Raw genomic sequence first — 24,609 nt, 5'->3', positions numbered from 1 at the left:
TGCTACAACTTGGATGAATCTTGGCTAAGTAAAATAAGCCAATCACAAACGTACAAAAAGGCCAATTTCATAGAGACAGAAAGTGGTTGCCAGGAGCTGGGGAGGGAAATAGGAAGTTAGTATTTAATGGGTAGAGAGTTTCAGTTGAGGAAAATGAAAAGTTGTGGAGCTGGATGCTAGTCATGATTATATAACAATGGGAATGTACCTAATGCCACAGAAGTGTATGTACACTTAAAAATGGTTTAAATGGTTAATTTTACAGCATGTATTTTTCACCACAATAGGGAAAAAAGGCTTGGGTTTAGGGTCAGCAGCCCCTCTACCCAGGATTAGATAACTCTGTGGCCTCTGGCAAGTTGCTTAACCTCTCTCGGCTGTAAAATGAGGTAATAACAGTACATACCTACTTCACTGTTGAGGGCTGTTGGGATAAACGGGATGATTCCAGTAAAGCACTCACCACATAAGCACTAAAAGTTAGCTCTTAATATTATGATGAAGATGACTATGAGAATGGCACAGCTGACTACCAGGCATTGGATCAGGAAAGGACTGTAATTGTATTTTTGAATCACTATCATTTCTGTTTGGTATTTTATTGATAAAGTCCTTTCTATTCTCTTAATGGCCCCTGCCGGTTCACCATTCAACACTTCTAGGACTGAACTACATGCTGTATAATTTTTACCCAGCAAGTCTCAATGATGTCCAAGGAGACAGGACATTCCTTGGAAAAAGTAAGAACTACTATATTCATACCAAGGTAGAAGATATGACCCAGTTTATAAAAAGCACCTCAAGGATGATCTCCAAGCTCAGCAAAGCTTCCAGAGCCTTTCTGTCCTCCACCCTACCTATGATGTCAACTGTATAGATGTGCCAAGGTGTCTGTCAATCTCAAAGTGTTATTTGAGAAGTGCTGACTAGGCTTCTGGTCCTTCAGAAGTATTCTTATCCTTAGGTGAGATGTGCATTTTAACAAAGTAATTTAACCATTTATGATGGCTCAAGCTCTAAATCTGGGTGGAAACCAGGAAAATCCAATGAAAGTGGGTGATTCAAGGTCTCAGGAGGCCTATCTTCTCCCCAAGTCCAACGGCCCCCTGCAAGACAGGTGCTCTTGTCAAGGAAAAGGAGATGCAAGCATTTGAAGACACATGCTTTGTGCAGTCCCAACGGCTCCTAGAATCACATCCCAAAACATGTGGCCAAAGATCAAGAAGGTCACTGCAGGGCTCCAGCACCACCATCTGCTGAGTCAGCTCGGAAGACAAGCAACAAAGTTACTTGGTAAACATTAAGATTACTAAAATACACACCTCTGCATCATTTACTGTCTGTGATGGGGACAGAACAGTACCAAAGGAAAGCAAGGCACTGGAGAGAAAACATCTGGCAAGGAAGGAGAGAGGGAAGAGGAGGGGCTCATGGAAGGAAAACATACGTGGCATCACACAGGGACGCATTTGACAGGTGTGAGATGAGGTTTAGTCAACTACCTCTGGTAAAGCCAGGCCTGGTCAGGCCACCTCAGTCCTTTCCCTGTGGAGCTAGCATTTCAAGCTAAGAGCTACCAGGGAGGGTGACAGCAATATTGCAGGTGCCCAGGTAAGGGTTTTAGCCAGGCTTTTCTCCACAGCACCTCACTTCCTTTCCCTGCCAGGAGAAAAAAGGTTTTCCTGTAACCCCAGCACCTTGTCTCCTCCACCCCTGTAATGACCTGAATGGTAGTCCATGTCATAACCTCAGAAACCTGTAAATGTGACCTTATTTGGAAAAAGGGTCTTTGCAGATGTAATTAATTTAAGGATCTCAAAATGAGGTCATCCTGCATTATACTAGTAGGCCCTAAATCCAATAACATACTAGTAGGCCCTAAATCCAATGACAATCCAATGACACTCACAGGAGAGACACAAAAAGAAGACGAGACGGTCACGTGAAGATGAGGGCAGAAATTGGAGTGATGTAGGCACAAGCCAAGAAACCCTTGAAGCCACCAGAGGCTGCAAGAGGCAAGGAAGGATTCTCCTCAAGAGCCATTGAAGGGAGTGTGGCCCTGTTGACACCCTAGTTTCAGACTCCTGGCCTCCAAAACTGTGAGCAGATGAATCTGTCATTGTAAGCCACCCAGTTTATGGTCATTTGTCAGACCAGACCTAAGAAAATAATACGACCCCCGCCATGGCAGGAAAAAAAACAAACACTTTGCTGTACTCCTTCATGGGCACTTTCAAAGACCTTCCTTCTGGGGAATCACCACTTACATAGTCTACCAAGGAAACCACATCCACTGGTGGTGTGCTTTTCATGGGGACCTGGACCTTGGCTTAGCCCACGTTTCAGAGGCTTCACAGAGAAAGGGGCTCTGTAGGCCAGAACAGTTCAGTCCTGCCGGGCACGCAGCCCACCTACCCCACCTCATCTCACGCTCTGATCCTTACGGAAGACACAGTGAACAGCTAGGTATGTCATTCTGCTTTTAAACCAATTCGAAAGGAAATACGACTGTCCCACCTACATGGCTCAAAAGATACGGACAGATCACAATAGAAGATATTTTAAGAACCAGCTTGGGGAGTTGCTTGGGGAGTTTCTTTTTTTTTTTTTTTAATAAATTTATTTATTTTTTGGCTGCGTTGGGTCTTCGTTGCTGCACGCGGGCTTTCTCTAGTTGCGGCGAGCAAGGGCTATTCTTTGTTGCAGCGTGCAGGCTTCTCATTGTGGTGGCTTCTCTTTGTTGCAGGGCAAGGGCTCTAGGTGCGTGGGCTTCAGTAGTTGTGGCACATGGGCTCAGGAGTTGTGGCTCGCGGGCTCTAGAGCACAGGCTCAGTAGCTGTGGTACACGGCCTTAGTCGCTGCGCGGCATGTGGGATCTTCCAGGACCAGGGCTCAAACCCGTGTCTCCCGCGTTGGCAGGAGGATTCTTAACCACTGTGCCACCAGGGAAGTCCCAGGAGTTTCTAAAGGAACCTGAAACACAGGATTTCCTCAGTGGACTATGGGGCAGGGACAGATGCCACAGCACCAGTCCTCTCCTCCTCACTGCTGCGTCTTATATTTCTCATTTTTTTTTTTTGTGGTACGTGGGCCTCTCACTGTTGTGGCCTCTCCCGTTGCAGAGAACAGGTTCCAGACGCACAGGCTCAGTGGCCATGGCTCACAGGCCCAGCCGCTCCGCGGCATGTGGGATCCTCCCGGACCGGGGCACAAACCTGCGTCCCCTGCATCGGCAGGCGGACTCTCAACCACTGCACCACCAGGGAAGCCCCTCTCTTCACTTATTTTTACCCTGTGTCTTTTAAACTATGAATTTGCCCTTATATGAAAGGCACTACACACACACACACACACACACACACACACACACACACACAGAAATCAAGAAATTGTGACAGTCAACTCTGCTGCAACAGCTACACCCCCTATACTTTCTGCTAAATCACTTCTAGCACTTGACAACTGAGTGGTGGGTGTTCACCTCCTCAGTGCCTATACCTGTTCTGCTCATCACAGTCTACACAGTGCTTTCAACAGTGCCCTCGTGAGTAGGGTCTCAAAATATACTTGCTGAATGACCAGTCTGTATATCAAAAGGTTAAATACTACAATGGTAAATTTTGTTATGCACATTTTTTACCAAAATGAAAAAAAAGTTTTCATTTTGTTAAAAACCACAATGAGGTACTACTTTGTACCTACTAGGATGGCTATTATCAAAAATAAAAATAAGCTACCAAGGATGTGGAGAAACTGGAACCTTCATACCTTGCTGGTGGGAATGTAAAAACAGTACAGCCACAGTACACAATACACAGTACTGTTTTCTACAATACAGTGGAAAACAGTTTGGCAGTTCCTCAGAAAGCTAAACACAGAATTACCATATAACCCAGCAATTACACTCCTGGGAATATACTCAAAAAAACTCAAAAAGAATTTTGTTTTTCAAACCAAAACTTGTACACAAATGTTCATAACTACATTATTCACAATAGCCAAAGGTGGAAAACAACCCAAATATCCATCAATGGATGAATGGATAAACAAACTGTGGTATATCTATACGATGGAATATTATTCAGCCATAAAAAGGGATGGAGTACTGACATATGCCACAACATGAATAAACCTCAAAAATATTAAGCTAAGTGAAACAAACCAGTCACAAAAGGCAATCATATACTATATGATTCCATTTATATGAAATATCCAGAACAGGGAACTCCATAGAGACAGAAAGCAAATTGGTAGTTCCAGGGGCTGGGAAAGGAGGCAGTGGGGAGTAACTGCTTAACAAGTACAGGTTTCCTCTTGGGAATGATGAAAATGTTTTAGAACAAGATAGAGGTGATGCCTGCACATTATGAATGTACTAAATGCAACTGGACTGTTCACTTTAAAACAATTAGGTGAATTTCACCTCAATTGAAAAAGGTAAAATAAATCCAACTTTGCCATTAGAATTCAAAGAATACATATAAAACATTTTTAATGACTTAACTGATCATCAGGGTCTAAATCAGGGTTTCTCAACCTGAGCACTACTGACTTCGAGCTGGATAATTAATTCTCTGTCGTGAGGGGCTGTCCGGTGCACTGTAGGGTGTTCAGCAGCATCCCTGGCCAATACCAATTTGATGCCAGTAACACACACACACACACACACACACTCCTCACTGAGTTGTGACAACTAACACTATCTCCAGACACTGCCAAACATACCCTGGTGGGTGAAATCGCCCCCAATTAAGAGCCACTGGTCTAAATGAAAAAAGGGCTCTCCCAGCAATTACTAAGAATTTGTTCTTTTTCAACCCCTTGTCCACCTGGCAGTGTGACTCACTGTGTCCTGCCAACCCCACCAGCCACAAATGACCTATCTATGACTTCTGGCACCTGGTTGTAATGTCCTTTCTTCTACTCCCAATTCCCCCAAACCACTCACAAGTGCCCTGGATAGGCTGCTTTCTGCCTGCAAGGCTAGAGATTATTCAGTACCATTCACCTTGTCCCCAGCGCATGGCTCCATGTCTCCATTAGCACCCAAGAGACGGAAGGACATCCTCAAGGTACAGGTCAAGGAAAAACCCAACCTACCAGTTTTACAAGTAGGGCAGACCCTTCCTGTACCTAGGCCCTGGTTCCCCGACCTCAGTAGTTAATTAAAGAACAACAAAAGTTCCCCCCTCCATCAGTTCGTCCCCAAACAGGGTGACAGCTGAAATGAGAGGCACAAGGTCCCTATTCCTAGAAGATACGACTAAACTTTCAAGAACTTCAGGGATCTCTAACTTTGGGGAACACAGTCAATTCAGGCTTCATTGTTTTGACATTAATCTTTGAAAAAGCCCTCAAACCTTGAGAAAACAAATGGACTCTATTCCCATCTGAACCTATGTAGCCTTGGACAGGTCATTGAATCCTCTGGCCATAGTTTTCTCCTTTGCAAGATGTGTGGTTTAGGCTGTTTGAATTCTAAATTTAATGCATTCATTCAATACCTACTTCCTAAGTATCTACTTACTAAGATCATAGAGAAAGATAAGCAGAAACCTATCCATGCCCTCAAGGAGTACAAGTTGGGTCAGAGGTAGGTGAAGAGTAGCTTAGAAGACAGAGAGAGAGAGAGAAAGAGAGAGAGAGACAGTAAGATGGAACAAAAACTAAAGAGGTATGTGCCAAGTGCTCTTGAGTATGTGAGAGAACAAACATCAGGAACAACGAATCGCACGTAAAGCAAGTCAACAGATACTGCCCACAGCACCCTATATCTGTGCAGAAGGGGAAGCGACGAGTTTGAAGTGTTAGGGATGTTGGAGGAGGCAGTGTTTAATGGAGACTTCCCAGCTAACTATGTGGGTTCTTGAATAACTGGAAATATGCAAGATACCATTTCTAACTCACAGATTGAGCAATTTTGCTGACACAGTCAGACCTTTTCCTTTACCTAAAGGCTGAGTAAAAACTCAGAGAAGTGGTCCTTCATCTCTCAGTAACCCCTGAGGTAAAGGGCTTCCGTAAGAGTTAATCACTAGTTCAGTGTGACAAAAGACAGCCAAGAGGCAACCAACCTGACCAGGAGGGCCTAAAGGTTAAAGGTGAGCAGAAACCCCCAGCAACAAAATGCAAAAGGCAAATTCAAAACCACGTACTGAGAATGTCTGTACAGTGACCATGCAAGGTCTCTTGCCTCTTTCTTCTCAAAGCCAAGCCCCAAGGGAGAATTTAAAATATATATTTAGGGCTTCCCTGGTGGCGCAGTGGTTAAGAATCCACCTGCCAATGCAGGGGACACAGATTTGATCCCTGGTCCCGGAAGATCCCACATGCCGTGGAGCAACTAAGCCTGAGCACCACAACTACTGAGCCTGTGCTATAGAGCCCGTGAGCCACAACTACTGAGCCCGTGCGCCACAACTACTGAAGCCCGTGTGTCTAGAGCCCGTGCTCCACAAGAGAAGCCACCGCAATGAGAAGCCTGTGCACTGCAACTAAGAGTAGCCCCCGCTCGCCGTATCTAAAGAAAGCCCGTGCACAGCAACAAAGACCCAACGCAGCCAAAAATAAATAAATTTTTAAAATAAATAAATAATATATATATTTATGTATTTAAACATAAATAAACATGCTATGTAAATATATAGGTAAATATAAGTAAAAGGAAAGTTTCTTCCTTCTAATAAGAGGAAACACAAAGCTGTCAAATACCGTAAATTATATAAATGTAACAATAACAATAACAACAATTTAGCTCCAAAATCTGGCCAAAGATGTGTCATCCAAATTGCCCTGGCCTGCTCGAGCCAGCCAACATCGCTTGCATCACCAGCCCGCTGATGCCAGATCTTCCTACACCTCAAGAACTTCAGGGCAGGAGGTCAGATTTTTCCTTGTTCTCCTAAGCGGATTCCAGAGCATTACTCCTTCCACCTTCCACCCTCATGTAAAGGTTCCTGTCCCTCTGAGCCTGAGCCACCTGGCTCGGGTGGCTTCCACCCTGCCTTGCCTTTGTCCCTCCACCCTCTGACTCATTTCCCAACACTCACTGAAGGCTCTGGCACATGGCTTCCTCTCCACAACTCCTGCCGTCCTCCTGGGAGGTTTCAAGATCCATGAGGATGATTTATTCCTATACTTCAGCCTCCAAATGCCTTCATTACAGTGACCTTTGGTCTTCTCAACCACCTACACACACGGCCACACCTTGGACCTTGTCAACACAAACCCTGAATGACAACTGTTCACTTTCTGACACACCTTCCAAGCCTCCAGCCTCTCAGGTCTTCACTCTGGGCTGAACTGTTCTTCAAATTTATGCATCACCTAGCTCTGACTCTTTTCCGTTTTCTCCCAATCAAACAACCCTCTCCTTAAACAGTCCTCTCTCCCCCATTCTGGCCCCACGGCTGACAACCTGGACCACTCCTTTGATTCCTCTGTACCCCTGGCCTCCCAAAACATCTAAACGCTGGATCAAGGCTAAGTCCACCTGTTCTGCTCCAAGTCCCAGGTTCCTGAGTTCTACCAGAGAAAAATCACACAGGCTTGCAAAACTGCATCACTATCAATTCATGGTGTTCATCCTGCCTGAGTCCTATACCTGTCCTTGGACAGCTCCCTCTCCCATTCCTCTCAGTGATTAACCTAAACCCTCAGGAGTCTCCTCAGCCCCATACTCACCACTACCCTCAGCAGACAACCTTGCTTCCTCATTCCAGAAAAACGAGGGCATCTTCCATGTCTACCTTCAAATTCCTATCTCCCCCACACCTCCAGCTCTCCCAATACAAGCTTAACTCTATCCATACTGATTCATTTTTCTCCTCCTATCTCAGAGGGTGAAATTTCCTTCTTCTTCTCCAAGGATCAGCATTGATCCCATTCATTCATTCATTTACCCATTTAAGCAACAAATATTTACTAAGTGGTCTAGGCCTGTGAACGAAACAGACAAGCTCAGGAAGCTTACATTCTAAAGAAGGGAGACAATACATAAACAAATAGGTTAATTATTGAGCATATGAGAAGCAGGGAGGAGACAAAGGGAGACTGTGGGAAGGAGAGCTTGCAATGTTTATCAGAATGGTCAGAGAAGGACTCTCTGAGAAGGTGACATTTAAGCAAAACAGGCGAGGGAGAGCAAGCTTTGGGGCTACCTAGAGAAGAGTACTGCAGACAGAGGGGAAAGCCCAAAAACCCCAAGGGGGAGGTGTGAACCTCCCCTGCTTTAAGGAACCCCAAGGAGGCCAGTGTGGAGAGAGTGCAATAACCAAAGAGGAACCTAGTAACACAGGACAGAAGAGAAGTCATTGTGAGCCAGAGCACAGTACTTTCTAGGCCCACACCAGAGTTTGCAGTTTAACTTTCAGGGAGATGGGGAGTCACTGGATGGTTCCCAACAGAGAAGTAACGGAAAATGAGTTGCATTTAAAAGGATCCCTCTGGCCACTGCATTGAGGGCAGACTGAGGAAGCTTGGACAGAAGTAGAGAGACCAGTGAAGAGATAGCCAGTGTAATCCAGGCCAACAACAGCTGGGCCCAGGGAGACAGCAGAGGAGGAAGTTAGAAGTGGCTGGATTTGGGATCTATTGTGAATGTAGAGCAAAGAGGATTTTCCCAATCGGATGACTGGAGGAAAGGTTTTTGGCCTGAGTAACTGAAAGAACGGAGCTGCAATTCAAAAAGACGAAGGGTCCATCTCCTCCAGTCTCCTCAGGAGCCTTACAACTGCCCTCACTCTTGTTTTAAATCTCTTTCTTTCTCTGTCTTCTTATCAGCTACCATACAATCTCTCCTTTTCTTTTCTATTCACATTCCTTAAAGAAATAGTCGAGTCTCGGTTCTCCCATGCACCAGCTCACGACTCTTCTAAAATTGCTCTTGCAGAAGCCAGGGCCATCCCATTGCCCAAACCAGAGGCCTTTTTCCAGTCTTTACCCTACTTGACCAGTCAGAGGCATCTGACCCTCTTTACTCCGACTTACTAACTCTGCAGAGCACCACGTGTGTGAGACACTGCAGTCTGCTGATTCTCCTCATACCTCTGGATAGTCTTCCCCTGTCTCCTTTAACGGCTTTCCTTACTAACTAGCCCTTAAATGTTGCTAAAACTCAACTCCATCCTCAGCCCATTGCTCTTCTTACTCTTGACTTCTCAAACTCGAGTACAAGCATCTCTTCATGGACAGCCCCAAACAAATCAATTTCGCAACATTCAACTTCCCTAGGTACTCTTTCCTAAAATGACTTGCCCGAGTTCCCCCAAGCCCTTATCTCACTTTCCCATAAATAAATAAGTAAATTTTGTAAAAGGCACACCCTTCACCCAATTCTCACTGCATCCCCCAGGGTGTAAAAAACACCAAAGCTCTGTGTATAAACCCATAGGGTTTCCTATATTTCTCTGACATATATATTTCTGCTAAGAATAAAGCACGGTGTTAGAAATGTGATATATTGGTGCCTGTTGGGGTGTTCTGAATTCAGGTATATAATAGAGTGGAAGGAGGAAAGACAATTTTAACGGACCCTAAATGAGATGAGCTGAAGCCCCAGCAAGAAGTCTAGCTTAGCCCCCAGTCAACCTACAGAATCATGAGAAATAATAAACTGTTGTTGTTTTAAGCCACTGGGTTGTAGGGTAGTGTGTTCCACAGCAATAGCTAACCGAAACACACTACAAACTGATCAGGTTAAACTCATTATCCTCCCTCATTAAACCTGGGGCTTCCCTCTTTCAGTCTTTCCTCTCTTCCTGAATAATAAGCTCACTTAGTGTCACTTCTTTTTTTTTTTTTTTAATTTCTTGGCTGCGCCGTGTGGCATGAAGGATCTTAGTTCTCCAACCAGGGATCAAACCTGCGCCCCCTGCAGTGGAAGCGTGGGATCTGAACCACTGGACCACCAGGGAAGTCCCAGTTAGTGTCACTTCTATCTCACGTACCTGGGCTCTCAAACTGGAAACCTAGAATCATTCTTGATTCCATCTCTCTCCTTCAACCTCTAAATCCAGTCAAGCACCAAGTCTTATGATATGACCTCTTAATATTCATCTGTACTCTCCTTTGTTTCTATCACCACTCTGCCACTTGAGCCCTCACTGACTTTCACCTGGATCATGGCAACAGCCTCCTCAATGCGCTAGACTCTGCTACCTCATGTCATCCTCCACAAATCTAACTACACTGCGAATCTGATCATGCTATCCCCCTCTTAAAAGTCTGAATGGCTTCCTTATTGCTCGAAGATAAAGTTCAAACTCACAAGATCTCTGTGATCTAGGCCCTATCTTTCTTCTCAGGCCTTTCCAAGTATGACTGCAGACAAAATCATAAAGAAAAAGATTTACATACTTGGTTGCACAAAAATTTTAAATATCTGCAAAAACCCCACCTTAACAGAAGGTAAATGACAAAATAGAAAAAAAAAAAAAACCTGATCTGTGTACACACACACCCACAAAGTATTCATATGTTAAATAGGTAAAGCACTTCTATAAATCATTAAGATGAATGCCCTAACAGAAATGAATAAAGAAACAAAAAATTCACCACAGAAGAAATATAAAGGAAGGAAAGAAAGAAAGAAAGAAAGGAAGAAAGGAAGGAAGAAGGAAAAATGAAAAGGAAGTTAGGAAGAGAGGAAAGAAAGGAAGAAAAGGAAAGAAGAAAAGAAAGAAAGAGAAGGAAAAAAAGAAAAGAAAGTTAGAAAGGAAGAAAGGAAGGAAGGAAAGAAAGAGAAAGAAAGAAAGAGGGAAAGGAAGAAAGAAAGAAAAGAGAAAAGGAGGAAGGAAGAAAGAGAGAAACGGAGGAAGGAAGAAAGAAAACATGTCCAACCTCATAAAAAGATAACACTTCTGGTGGAAGTATATATTGGTTTTATCTTTCTGGAGGCTATTTTATAATATGTACTGAAAGCTAAAATACGCATATCTTTTGATCCATCCATTTCACATTCAGAAATTTATTCTAAGGAAGTAATAGAACAAGTACCCAAAGGCTTTAAAAAATACTCGTTGCAGTTGTTTCGTAATAGCTATAAATAACCTAAATGACTAATAGGAGATTGGTTAAACAAATCACAAAACGTTCACACAATGGACTGAAACTGTTGATGCAGACGCTTAACACAAAAAGATAGTTAGGATATACTGCTATGTGAGAAAGCAAACTACAGACAAAGCATATTCTTATTCTTAAAAAATGCACAAGTCTGGAAGGTACACACCAAAATGTTAACAAAGGTAATTTATGCGATTATGGATGATATTTTCTCTTTTTGTCTGGCTTTATCTTCTAATTATTCTACTATACTATGGATTAATTTTTGTCATAAGATTTTTTTAAGACTTCTGGATTGCTTTCTTCCATATCTCCCAAAGATTATATATGGAGCTAGCATTCATTTCATTCTTTCCCGTCTTCCAGGTCCAACCCCAAATACCATCTGAGGGTCTCCAGCAGGGCGCTTATTGAGATATAAACAGATACAGCATTGAACAGTGGATTATAATCCTGGAAACTTCTCTGTGGTTTCAAAGAAATCAAAACTGAATGACTAAAATAATATTATAACGGTGCCTAGAACATTGCCTTACACTGAACGTGTGGAGAAGGGACTGAGGAGACAGCAGGAGAAGGGATAGTAAGTGAAAAGGAAAATGGAAATGGGTTAAGGCACGGCACTGACACTCAACTTTACAGACAAAAGGCTTTAAACACATTTAATTAATAATAAATACCAAATGGTAATTCGTTATGTCTTCAGAACTCAACGTTTCTAGCAGAAGAGACATAAAAAACTGGTTTCTGTGCCAACAAGAGACATGAAGCCCATGCTCAGCAGTTCATGCACTTTAATCACGACAAGACCCTCAAATGCTCACTAAGAGCCTCTTTATTGTTAGACACGGGTCTAACAAGCTTAGTCATCTAGTTTCCAAGTCCACGGCAGATTAAAAGCAGCAAATTAGAGAGGCGCTAATTCAGGAAGACACTCGGGTAGCAGTAAGAAGCGATGGCTGACGATCTCAAAAGAAGGGAACCATAATGCACAACATGAAATTCAAAAAGCATAGCAACCCAGGGCCATTTTATTCAGGAGCAAACTCTCTCACCCATAGCAAGCAAAGACCCTAACAGATCTGTAACAAAACAGTTAACATTCTAATAGTGCATTTGAGAAATAAGAGAACGGTAAGATGTTAGAGTTGAAAAGCAACTTCACCGTCATCTCGTCCTCATTTTACAGACAAGAACCTGATGATGGACAGAGCTGGGAAGGCTTTTGTCCAGAGTACAGGGCCTGGTGGTCACCAGACAGATTCAGATCAGGAGTACTTTCCACCTATATTATGCTGCCTCTGTGGCATATAATTTAGAAGACAGGAAATAATGTATTTCAGAAAATGCCCAATCCAAAATTGTACATTTTTCAAAACAGACCCCCAAGGGTCAGGAAAGCATGTGTTCCTATGATGAGTCATCTTGAATGGGCTCTCCATATGACCAGGCCATTCTTCTACTCATTCTTTGTCATTCCTTCTCTCCATAAACCTAGGGAATTCCTCCACCTCCTTCCTTACTCTCTTGAACCCTCCAACTCAACTCCCACCCCACAGCATTCAATAGAAAACAGAAGACATGAGGCAAGAACTCCCTCAACTTGCCAAACCTTACCAATTTCTTCTCCTCTGTTCCCATTCTTACTCCTCTTCCTTCCAGGTCAGTGCATAAAGTGCCCTTTCTCCTGTCCAAGGTCATCTCTCCCACCTGAGTTGATGACTCCACCCATGACCTGCCATCACCTCCTCAGCCCCATTCCAACAGTAATCCCCCCGTACTTCATCTCCAACTTCCTCCCGACTGGCCACTTCTTTTCTGCTTAATGTACTCAAGACTCTTCTACCATTTAAAAATAATAATAAATTCCTCCCTGACTCAGCACCCAGCTCACTTCCCATTCACTCATTTCACTGCCACCCGGACTCCACTCCATGGCTCCACTTCCAATGCTCTTCACAAAGCTCATGAACGAACTCCACATTTCCAAATCCAAGAAACATTCTTCCACCCTCATTGTGACCTTTCTGATTTCTTACACCTTGACACAGCCACACCCTCCTTCTTTTAAATCTACTTAGTATTCACTTTCCCCACTCACTCTCTCCTGATTCTCCAACCCCATCTTCAGCCATTCCTTCTGCCTCCTTCAGCCATTCCTTCTGCCTCCTTCATGTGCTCACTCATTCATTCAACTGGCTTTCACTGAGCTCTGCAGATGTGCTGGGCACTACACGGGCACTGGGGATAGAGCAATGAACAAGTCAGCCAAGGCTCCGCTTTCATGGACGTGAAATTCTAGTGGGGGGAGATAAACAATGAGCAAGAAGAATCAGTTGACACGTGCTACGTGGCAAAATAAAGCATGGTGGGTTCCTTATACTGGATAGTCAAAAAAGGCCTCTCTGAGGTGAGATTTCAGTGAGATCTGAATGGCAAGAAACAGCCAGCCATGGAAAGATCAGGAAAAACATTCCAAGCAAAGGGACCAGCCATGCCTAAGACAATAAAGAGGAGACACTGTTAAATGCTCAGAAAAGGTAAAGAGGAATCACTGCTGTGACTGAAAAGCATGCTGGCTGAGGTTAAGGGAGATGCAAGTTCTGGTAGCAGTTTGCAGGTCAGAGTGAGGAGGCATCCAAAGGACTGGTCACTTTGACAGCTGTGGTGAGTACTGAGGCTAGATAGGACAAAGGTTAGGTGGGATTAAGGTAGGTGGGTGGGGAGGGGGAAGGGATCCCAGATGCGGGGAACACTATCAGGAGAGCATGGGAAAGAGCTAAATCCACGGTTCACAGGAGATGAGGGGGGCACAGGCCTGAATGAAACAGGAGACCTGTGTTAGAGCACAAGGATCTGAAGGTGGATACACGGCTGGGGGCAGGAGTTCCTCAGGCAGAGAGGGCCATCATACTAACAGTGACTTGACAGGCTGGGGCAATTATCCTAACACAGGTGGCTTTCAAGCAGGGAAAAATAAAATAAAATAAAATCTGAATTCTCTCTCCTCCTTATTCATCCTGGGGTTTGTAATAGATACTGTGAAAGATATAGATATCTATCTATAAATATTATCTATTCATCTATCTGCAAGACTCTAGTTCCACCAGGTTTTACATACAGCAAACCAAATACTGCCTGATAAAAACAGAATTCAGGCACCTAAATACTAAGAGCTCCTGTTTGCAGACTACTAACTACACGCTGGGCACTAAGTTAAGTGCTTTGCATAATTTCATCTAGCCTCACAACCACCCAGAGTATTCTCTGTATTTTGCCAATGATAAGCCAGTATCTTAGTAAGTTGCCCAACATCACAGGGACCAGGCCAGGATTCAAGCCAAGGGCTGCCCACCTCCAAGTCGCATGCTTTTAAACCACCACGTGTGATGCTAACCTTGAAAATCCTCTCCTAAGGAGAACATCATCGTGTTCCCTTTGACCTAGGGAGTCAGTACTGAACATCAGGTTTTCCCCAATCATTACTGAGTTACACCTTCCGGTCAAACCGAGATTTTCCCATAGCCAAAAAGCCAGACGGAATTATTTCTTCCAACACTGCCCACTCCCCCACCACCAAGATTCCCAGGCTTCTAAAAATAGTAAAGGACAAAGGTCTGAGGAACAGGGCTGGTCTATCCCCAGGGGAAATTAAACGAGTCTAACAAACCTGTAAGATAATCAGCACTTCCTGAACCAACAAAATTCACTGACCAGGGAAAATGATGAGTCGAGGGTACTAGTGGGAGACATGCCACCTCTGTGAAGCTGGAAGGGCCCAACTGATGAGGTCTGAGTCCTCTTCTCTCTTCCTGTCCCCGGGTAATGATGTCTCCATTTTGTTCTCAAATTCACGCTCAGTACCAGAGGGACAATAATCTTTCTCTTACTCTAAAGGTCCCAGTACAATAGCTATAAGTCCTTAAAAACAGGCGCCAAGCAAAATTACATGGCATTATACTGCTTTCCCCAGGATTCAAGTCCTAGATGAAAGGCATCATTATTTAAGATCATTATAATTACAAATGATAATCCAACATCAATGCTTCACTTGGCCTTCTATTATAATAATATAGGGATGCCATAAACTCTTTCATCCAACAACCTCTTGGCTCTTCAGAAATCATAAATAACAAAGCTTCCTTACTCTCTTGAACCCCCCACTGTTGTGGCTATGTCAAGGTGTAATTGGCATTGCCTTCCATTGTCTGCCAAGGTTCACTCAGAGCCCAAGGAGAAAACTGATCAGCTCAAGCTGATTCACTCACAGCACATCTCAAATGAAACTCCAAATTTTTACTCTTTTAACTTTGTTCCAACTTGGGGAACTCACCCTCTGCCAAGGTAGAAGTCTCACTCGTAAGAAGAACTCCTCCTTCTAACAACTGTCCATAACTCAATAGAAGAACTGAGATTGTTTATACGTAATAGACTAAATGATAATAAAAATAACAGACTAATAATAATAAAGATAATAATAGAGGAAGAAAGTAAGCACAAAATCTTGCAGCCAGTATTGCCTTAACGTGCTGATACTCATTATTCCTGATTCAAAATCACATAGAATGAAAAAGCTTTTTTGCTTTGGGTATAAACACAGAACATATGATTTATTTATGCAGGCAACACTGTTCCTTGAAAGAGACTAAAAATGTTGCAATACTTCAACTTTACTAAGAATATAACATGTGCAAAGGTGCTGAACTAGGTATGTTCCCTAAAACAAGGTTCCTCGAAGAAGGGGTTCCAGAGAAAAGACTCACAGTTGAGAACAATCCCACTCCAGGAAATCTTGCCTAACCATCTCAGTCCTCATTGCCCTCCTTCCCCTCAACCCCTCCACAATTTAGAGAGTACACCACACATGCCAGCATTTCAATAGCTATTGTCTTGTGGGGTGCACTTGCTTCCTGCGTGTTGGTCACGTCACGTCAACTGGGAGGGCAGAAGCCAAGCTTTCCATTACTTCTCTCTGCCATAGCACCTCAAACAGAGCTGGTAAAGAATATGCTAGATGCTCAGTAAACCTTGCTCCCCCTGGCTGGAGGGGCAAGCTGTCTCTTATGCTCTCTGCATTATACCTCCAGCCTCTCACTTCATGATCACAGCATCCCTACAGAGGTAGGAAGGACGTTTTCTACAGCGAGGAAGCAAAGGCTCACAATAGTTAAATGACTTCCCCAAAGCCGACAAGTAGCAGATGTGAAAGAACTTGAACCCAAGACCCTTAGCTGCAAGTGCTAGACTCTTCCTTACACAAAGGATGACCAACATCTTCTCTCATAACATTCTGACCTTTAATATCCCTCCCCAACTGAACCTCGCTCTGAGTAATTCAAGTCAGAAAATGCTTCCACCACATTTTGGGGTTGCTCAGATATGGGAATATGGGGAGAATTTTTTAAAGCGCATAATTCACATGCAGTCAGTGGAGAGTCCTGCTATAACTCCTCTCAGCCAGGACCCACACAGACTCGCCGTTCTATCCCCGTTGGTTTACCAGTTTACTCTGCAAGTAGCTGTTTTACACAGAAAATGACGTAGAGGTTTTTAACCATAATAGGTTAAGAAAGATTGCTGGCTTGCTGATTCTGAGAAAATAAATTTTAAAATTAAGTGATTTGCCTGAAGTCACACAGCAAATTAGACCCTTCTGAGCCACCTGACTCCTCTCTGTCCCCATACTGGCTGACACATCATGCTGTACCACATTGGCACTGCTGACATTTGGGTCTAGATGATTCTCTGTCGGGGGTGGGGAAATCGTGTACACTGTAGGACGTTTAGCAGGAGCCCTGGCCTAAACTCACTAGCTGCCAGTGTTACCCGATCCTGTGACGATCAAAAATGTCTCCAGATGTTGCTAAATGTCACCTCGGGATAATTGCCCCTGGTTGAGAACCACTGCTCTAGACCAGTGGTCTCCAAACAGAGGTACACAAAGCAATCCACTGGGTTTAGAAAGAAAATATGAGACTATTTTTATTAACTGTCATCTTAAAAAATAAGATTTTTATCTTTACTAATATTTAATATACGGTCCATCTCTAATGTTTCCATCAAGTCCAAATGTCAGTCACGTCTCAGACACATCTGATGGAATCCTGGGGGAAGAGCGGAAGCTCCGCAGCAAAGGCTGAGATGTACTGAGAGGTACTGCAGTCCATGTGCTTGGTGAAGTGCATTTACTGATTACATTTGTTTTAAATGGATTAGCTCTCATAAAACAAACAAGGGGATTAAAAAGATTCCTGCAAAGAAAGCTTGGATAAAGATAACACAAGCATACGTGAGCAACAAGAGAATGGCAGGGCCTGATTTCTATCCCGGTGTCCTCTTCAACAGTCACACTACAACGCAGAAACAATCACAGTCTAATAAGATATGACAAGAAGTTCACCGAAACCTTGCTGAGATTCAAGTGTGGATGTGCAACCACTCTCATAAATGATGAACTTCACTATAAGTACACACTACGCCTTCAGATTATTAGCTAATGACAGCAGGCCATGAATATAATGTAAATAAACAAGGGAGAGCATGTCTGTAAACTGAGTGTTATTCTACCTAAAAAGTTTAAAAGACTATTGTTCTAAACCAACACTGCCCAAAGCACTTTCTCCGATGATGAAATTTTCTCCGTCTGTGTTGTCCAAAACTGTAGGCCTTAGCCACACGTGGCTATTAATCAACTGAAATGTGGCTACTGTGTCTGACGAATTAAATTTTTATCTTTTATCAGATAATTTAAATTTAAATACCCATATGTGGCTACTGGCTACTTTACTGGCCTGCACAGCACTGGACACTAGTAGATCACTACTGTCTCAAAACATACAGCTCTCAGCAAGCAGTGTACTTTCCTGCTTTTGTGTCTTGGGTTATTCTCTCTGCCTAGAATGTTCTCTTGACCCTGTCCATCTAGTACTAAGTTCTTATTTCGAAGACACATTTCAAGTATCACTTTCTTTAGCTTTCCCTGACTACTCCTCACCCCACAAGATTAATGGCTCCCTCATGTCTGTCCCCTAGCCCTTGTACATCCCTCATCACAGCACGTAGAGCTATTTGCTTGTATGTCTGAAGTTCTATGATAGTGAGCTCCTCAAGGCAGAGCCGTGTCTTATTTAATCACTGCACGACATCCAGCACAGGCACGGTTACTGAACACGGCAAAGAATGAACGAACAAACCTGGGTCTTCCAATCACACTGCAGTGCTACCGCCACCACACCAAACACACCAAAAGATGGCTCCAGAAAAGTATGCTGAAGGCTACGCTCTGCTACTTCAAGTGCTGGATGCTGCTTCACTAGACAATTTCATTTCTATGATTATCATTGTTCGGCTCTTAAAGATGCAGATGGCACAGGGATTTCTTAACAGCTCAGAAAGCATCTATCCTTTGAAGAGGACAAGATGAAGGTGGACGGTGGGGTGAGTCCCCTTTCTGTCTCAAGTGTCAACTTTCAAATACTGCAAGGTAAAATGACTGCTCTGATGCAGTAGTATGTTTTCATGTGCTCTTTATTAATATTTACCAAGCTTTTCCTGTGTACTCTACATGCAGTTTTAGCTACCGAGGTACAAGTGTATGCCTTCCCCCATACCCTCCCTCTCAAAACCCATATGAAACTGTTTCTCTCTCTTCATGACCTCTCATTAAATGAGTGTGACTTTGTTAGAAAGACCAAAGGAAAGGCTTTGACCACGCAATGACTTATTCTAGATTTCATTGCTGAATTCGAGATTTGGCTATATTTAGCAAAGCTATAACCGTCATCATGCCCGAAGCCAGGAAGAAGACACCATTCACAAGCCACCCCCTGAAAATCTGCAGTTGCCACTAAAAAACCAGACTTCCCAGCAGGCAAAGACATCTGAAGTGGGAGGGGTCAAATTGGTTGTTTGCATCAAGGGAAGACCTCACATGCTTATAGCCAACCTCCCTGCCTGGCGCTGAAGCTCTCCGTGGCCTTATTTCCTTTTCTTTTCTCTCCAACATACCTTCTGCTTGGGCCAAACACCCTCATTATCTCCCCTGTCCACTCCTTCCTGTAACACTGGTCTTCTCACTCCCCCGGCTGCTTCTGCTTCAAGCTTCTTGCCTCTCCTCGAACCTTCGGGACCACTCCTTCCCCAGACACCAGCCACCTCCTCGCCCCCACTACTGGCAAAGGGCTGAGGCACAGAGGGAAGCAGTGCACAATGGACAGCTAGCCAATGGTTACTCAGAAGGCCCAGGGCCACTGGGGAAAGCAAGCAGCCAGCACAGCCAGGGAGCAAATGTAAAAGAACTTCCTTCTACCATGCCATGTCCTTCTTCCCTTGACTCTGGAAGGGAAACTTCTACTAACCAAAATGATAACACCAGACTAGCCAGTTTTCCCAGAACTCACCATACTGTCTCCCCTCTCCGCACTTTTGCATGTGCTATTCTTTCTGCTTAGAAAGGCTTGAGTAACCCTCATCCGGAATATATGCTGGGTAATTTCCATTCCTGTTCAAACGACACTTCATCTGGAAACCCTCAGCCCCAGGCCCTTTATCATCTCATAACATCTTTTTTCCACCTACTCCACACCCAGGACCATGCTAAGTGCTGCACACTTATCGTAGTGTTATTTGCTGGTCTATGAGCTTCTTAAGAGCCGGGCCCAAGTCCCATTCATCCCAGTAGCTCTGGAGCCTAATACAGCACCTGCCACAGAGAAGGCACCAACAAACGTTCACTAAACGAATACATGCATGCGTCATACTGATACCACCAATACATATTTATGCCATACATACACACACACACACACACACACACACACACGCACACACATTTGTTAGGTTTAGGTGATTTCACACATATTTTTTAAGCCTCACTACTTTGCACTGTAGGTAGGAGAAACTGTCAGTTTACTGGCATGGAGACTTACTGAGTAGTTCTCATTAGCCCTAGACCTGAATTCCTTTAGTGTAGGTCAGAAAACTTTCCTGAAGGGCCCCCTGCTCCACCTTACACGGAATGTTCAGGACTGCTGTCTTGGACACAGCAGGTAGTCAACATTTACGTACTGTCTGGAGCTTAGAGGTAAGGCCTCATATAGCTAAGGAGATATGACAAAAGCGTAGCCTCTCAGTCCTCCTTTGAGCATTGCTCCACTTTCCCCATTGAGCTCATTCTGGAAGCTTAAACCAGATCTTCCCTTGACATCACACGCCTGTTACTTCACACATGATTTAGCATCTCATCATGGCATCTTCACTGAGGAAGCTAGAGAGAAAATATCCTCCCCTGCACCAGCCTACACAAAGCCAGACCCCTCGTGACTTAGAACCTTCACTTCCCCCAGACAGACAAACCCTCACTGGACTAGTTAGGGAAACTGGGTGACTGGGGCTGATGCCGCTGACGGAAAGATGGCAGCCCAGGCACTCTCCTGCGTTACACTCCAGCACCTCCTCCTTGGGGTTCCTGCGATTCCTCACTGTAAAGTACAGACCAAACCCACGTGAAGGAAAAAGGGACGGTCAGTGAGACGAGGTGGTAACAGGGTCTGAGCTTGAAGCCCAGCACATCATCCCTCCCTGAACTGCCTGGCCACTGCCCTGGGCACTTTGATGCATGATTCTCGTCATCCTAAGACAACACTGGCTGGGACTGGTGGCTAGGTCGGCACCTGGGGACTCAAAGCGAAGAGGGTTCAGGAAGGAGCATGGCTACCCAAAACATCTGTTGACCCTTTAAGGAGCTGCTGATGCCTCTGCAAAGAACATTTGGCTGTGTCTACCCACACCGGGGGAAAGGAAAGCTGCAGACTGCTGCAGTCAAACTAGCCTTCACATTGCCCCCCATTCCTCCTGGCTGAGAAATAATGGCTACCAATTATTGAACATCTGAAAAATGTTAAATAATTTACATACATTGCCTCAGTTAATATTCAAGACCGCTCCGTAGGGCAGTGGTTCTGAAACTTTAGCTTGCAGCAGAATCTCTCCAGGAACTTGTTAAAGCCCCACAACCAAATTTATGGGGTGAGGCCTGAACCTGCATTTCTAACAAGCTCCCACGTGACGCTGACGCTCCGGACCGAGGCTCCACACTTTGAGAGTGCCAGAGGGAAACAGAGATTCAAGAGAGGTCTGAAATGTCTTACCCAAGGTTTCACAGCTAGTAAAGAACAGATCCAGAATTTGAATCTAGATCTACCTGATTCCACAGACAGCCCTGATAACCGTGCTGCTGTAGGGGTGAATGTTTGCCTTGTTTTCATAAATTCACTGACAGCTCCTTAAACGCAGGCATCACACTTTAAACCCCCCTATATCCTTCCCAGAACCTTGCAGTGCCTTTGTACTTGGTGGGTTCTTCACAAGTACTTTGTATACTGGCTCCTACACAGCTACATACTTCTAAGAACCACATACTCATATTCAGTTATAGTCAAAGGACATAAAGAGGGCGACACTGCCAGACCTAGCTGAGCCTTTGTCCGTGCTGTCACCGTACCTGGATGATCCCTGCTCGTCCTTCAGTCAGTCACTTCCTGCCGCAAGCAGTTCTTGGCTCTCTAAAATTGGAGGCCACTGCACCCTAAGCTTATCTCCATGATAGCACATATTGCTCTGTTTTAAGTGGCTGTTTTCCATCTCTCAAAGTAGTTTGTAAATTCCAGTATCTAGTTTTAAATCATATTCCCCAGAGCCCAGCACAGTGCCTGGCACATCACAGACACTCCATAACTGTTTGTTGAATGAATAAATGAATGAATACACAGCTGCAAGCCCTCAGTTCCATTTAAAAATACCATCATGCATGATGTGCAGTTCTCAGGGATGAATTCTGGGGAAGAGAAGGGCAGCCTAGATAAAAAAGACCAATTTTGCCTTTTCTCCTCCCCGTCAACTCAGACTCCGAGAAAAGGCACTGCTTAGGGTCTAATGTCTCTAATGTCTCTAATGAGACAATAGCCTAGCTGAACAAAATGTTTCTGGGCTCTAAGTTCAGCAGAGGCTGTTGAGAGGGAAGGAAAGAGCTCTGGGCCCCCTCCTTCCTCTTGATTTCTCTCTCACACACACTCCTTCTCCATTTCTCCATCCCACTGCAGTCAAGGGCTTTGGCACAGGTATGAAACAGACAGACCAGACTCAAGGGTGTGGATCTGGCAGCGGGCACAGAAGCATCTCCCATCCTGCACCAAAGCCCACAAGGAAGGATCCAGAGGGACAGTGACTCAGGCCCCGGATTAAGTCCAGCTAGAGCAGTACTGAAAATGGAAAAGAGCAACAATTTCATAAGGACATCAACTGCCAGGTCTTTTTTAAACCAGTGTTTTTAAAAAGTCTTCAACCGTAACCCCAGAAAACTGGGCCCAGCTGAATCCCATGCTGACACAAGCTGAGAGCCAAACAGCTCCTCCTCCAAACCCACCACGAGCAACACTCACCGTGTCAGGCATGTCCCAAGCCCAGGTTGGGGCCCTTGCTCCAACCTTAGCTTGCAAGAAGGCTTCTTCTCCTGCTAATAAACTGTTCCCCCACCATGCTGCAGGAATAGAGGCCTCCCCTTCCCCCATCCCCTCTTGGCTGATAAAACAACCTACAGCAGGTTGGCCCCATCCAATTAGTTGGAATAGCTTCATGCCAAGGAAATTGCTGCTTTTATTAAAAATAAAAGCTCACTAGGCAGGCAATGGGCTGTGAAAATTATGAGTCTGGCATAATTATGAAGGTCGACGTTAAGGTTACCAAAAGAGACATGCAAAGATTACAGGACACCCTGGGGGATGAAGATATATATCTACATGTCTATAGATACACAGATGAACACGTGTGTAGGGAATTTACGCAGCAGATCTAAATAACATTAACATCCTCTCCAAAAGAGAAAAAGAAAAAATCGGAGGCCACTCTCAAGTAATTCTTTTGGCAAAACACAACCACACACACACACACACACCAAAAACCGAAAAACAAGAACAGGAGAAAGAGGGGCCTACTGGACTGATTTCAAAATAACCACATTCATTTCATGTAATTTGTTATCTTAGCTGCATCCTGGGGACCTGATTACAGTTGGGTCAGGAAACAAACCTAGTCAAATCCAACAAGAGCCTTGGCTCTTAGAAAAACACACTCTGATTCTCTGAAAATCCTCTCTTCCTTCCAGTGCCTGCTCAAGGGAGTGGGAAAGTTGGGTAGAAGAAACCCCTCTTAAAGGTCCTCCATCCCCACCGCTCAGCCCTGACATCAGTATTTCAAGTTTTAGGTGGATGACAAGCCCCACACCCTACATCTGATGTAAAGCTTTACACTTTCACCCATACGTTTTCTCGTCTGATCCTCATAATTCGGTGAGGCAGGCAAGAAGTGGCTTGTCAAATTTTTTTTTTAAATAAAAGGCCACCGAGGTAAACAATTTGTGGCAAATTCCCCCCACCCCATAAAGCCCTGTCACTTTGAAATCTCAGTTTCAAATTTCTCAAGGACAATGATTCACAGGGCAAGGGGAGGGGGAAGGGAGGGTCAACTGGTCAAAACCCATTCATACATTTAACGTCTTGCTGCATCAGCACAAGATTTTAATTTACGGCGCACTGAAAGAGTCCCACCATACCTTCCGCCAACACCTCGTCCACAGTGACCTGCTGTCGCCCAATGCCAAAGACCCTTCCGATGTAGCCACTGCCCAGGCCCGAGGTGCTGCCCCCTCCTCCGCTGGAGCCAGAGCCCAGGCCAGAGCCGCCCTGCTCTCGCCGGGAGTCGAAAAACTTCTTCATCTTGCGAAAAGGAAGCAGTAAAGCAAAATACCGACGGTTTCTAGATTTTTTTTTTTTTTTTTTTTTAACAAGAGATCCAAGGATTTCTTCTCGGATTTCAGCTAGGAGAGGAGCCACCCGAATCCGGCCGAGGGGGTGGGGGCTGAGGGAGGATGCCTATAGGAATATGCGTGTCAATCGCGCGGCGGTCCCCTCCTCCTCAAGAGAGCGATTCGTGTAAGTTTAAACCTGTGATGACAGAGGAAGAGAGAGAGGATGAATCAGTAACACACTTAAAAATTCAACTGCTGAGTCCTAGGGGGAGCAAAAGCCACCATCCTGGGGAAACGCTTCATGCATTTTCTTAGAAAAACCCTGCGGCTGAAAACGCGTTCCCGGCCCCACAACCCGGGACCCTGTGCCCCGGGGTCTGAAAAACGAGGGATTCGAGCCGCCTCGGGCAGCGCTGACCCAACCCGGCACTGCTTCCCCTCCTCCCCGGTATCCCCGCCGCCCCGCGAGGCAGCATCCCAGCGGCACCCACTTGAGATGGCTTGGCGGCCGGCGCCCAGCTACCAGCGCCGCAAAATTGTCACGGCCGCCGGGCCGGCCTGCGACAAGGAGAGGAGGCGGCGCTGCAGCGAGAGCCGGGGCCGCGTTCGGCGCCCGCCCGCCCGCCAGCTGATCCCCGGAGCGCCCGGCGGAGACTAACCCGCCTCCCCTCCCCCGCGCGCGCTCCCGCTCGGCTCCATCCACCCAACCAGGAAGTGAACCGCCGCCGGAAGTGCCTCTC

The 24,609-nt window shown here is 44.9% G+C and overlaps 1 protein-coding gene across 15 annotated transcripts in view; it reads right to left on the bottom strand.

Moving 5' to 3' along the window:
• Nucleotides 1-24,511, bottom strand: part of AAK1 (AP2 associated kinase 1) — a 167,767-nt gene extending 143,256 nt beyond the window's left edge. For 11 of the 15 annotated variants that reach the window (XR_012325663.1, XM_073791281.1, XM_033838361.2 and 8 more), the window contains exons 1-2: nucleotides 24,361-24,510; nucleotides 23,675-24,065 (exon numbers count right to left, since the gene is read on the bottom strand). Coding sequence is in view for 14 of the 15 variants with exons in the window: in XM_073791281.1 (XP_073647382.1) it covers nucleotides 23,675-23,837 (163 nt within the window). In the remaining variant the exon portion in view is untranslated. Of the gene's footprint in view, nucleotides 1-23,674; nucleotides 24,066-24,360 lie in introns of all 15 variants that reach the window. The other 4 variants (XM_033838362.2, XM_033838365.2, XM_073791284.1 and 1 more) reach the window with 2 other exon arrangements.
• Nucleotides 24,512-24,609: the final 98 nt, after the last annotated feature.

This window comes from Tursiops truncatus, chromosome 14, assembly GCF_011762595.2.
Source record: "Tursiops truncatus isolate mTurTru1 chromosome 14, mTurTru1.mat.Y, whole genome shotgun sequence".
In the NCBI taxonomy this organism is placed as follows: Eukaryota; Metazoa; Chordata; class Mammalia; order Artiodactyla; family Delphinidae; genus Tursiops; species Tursiops truncatus.
Note: the sequence above shows the minus strand (reverse complement) of the source record. Positions and strands in the feature narration are given on the sequence as shown.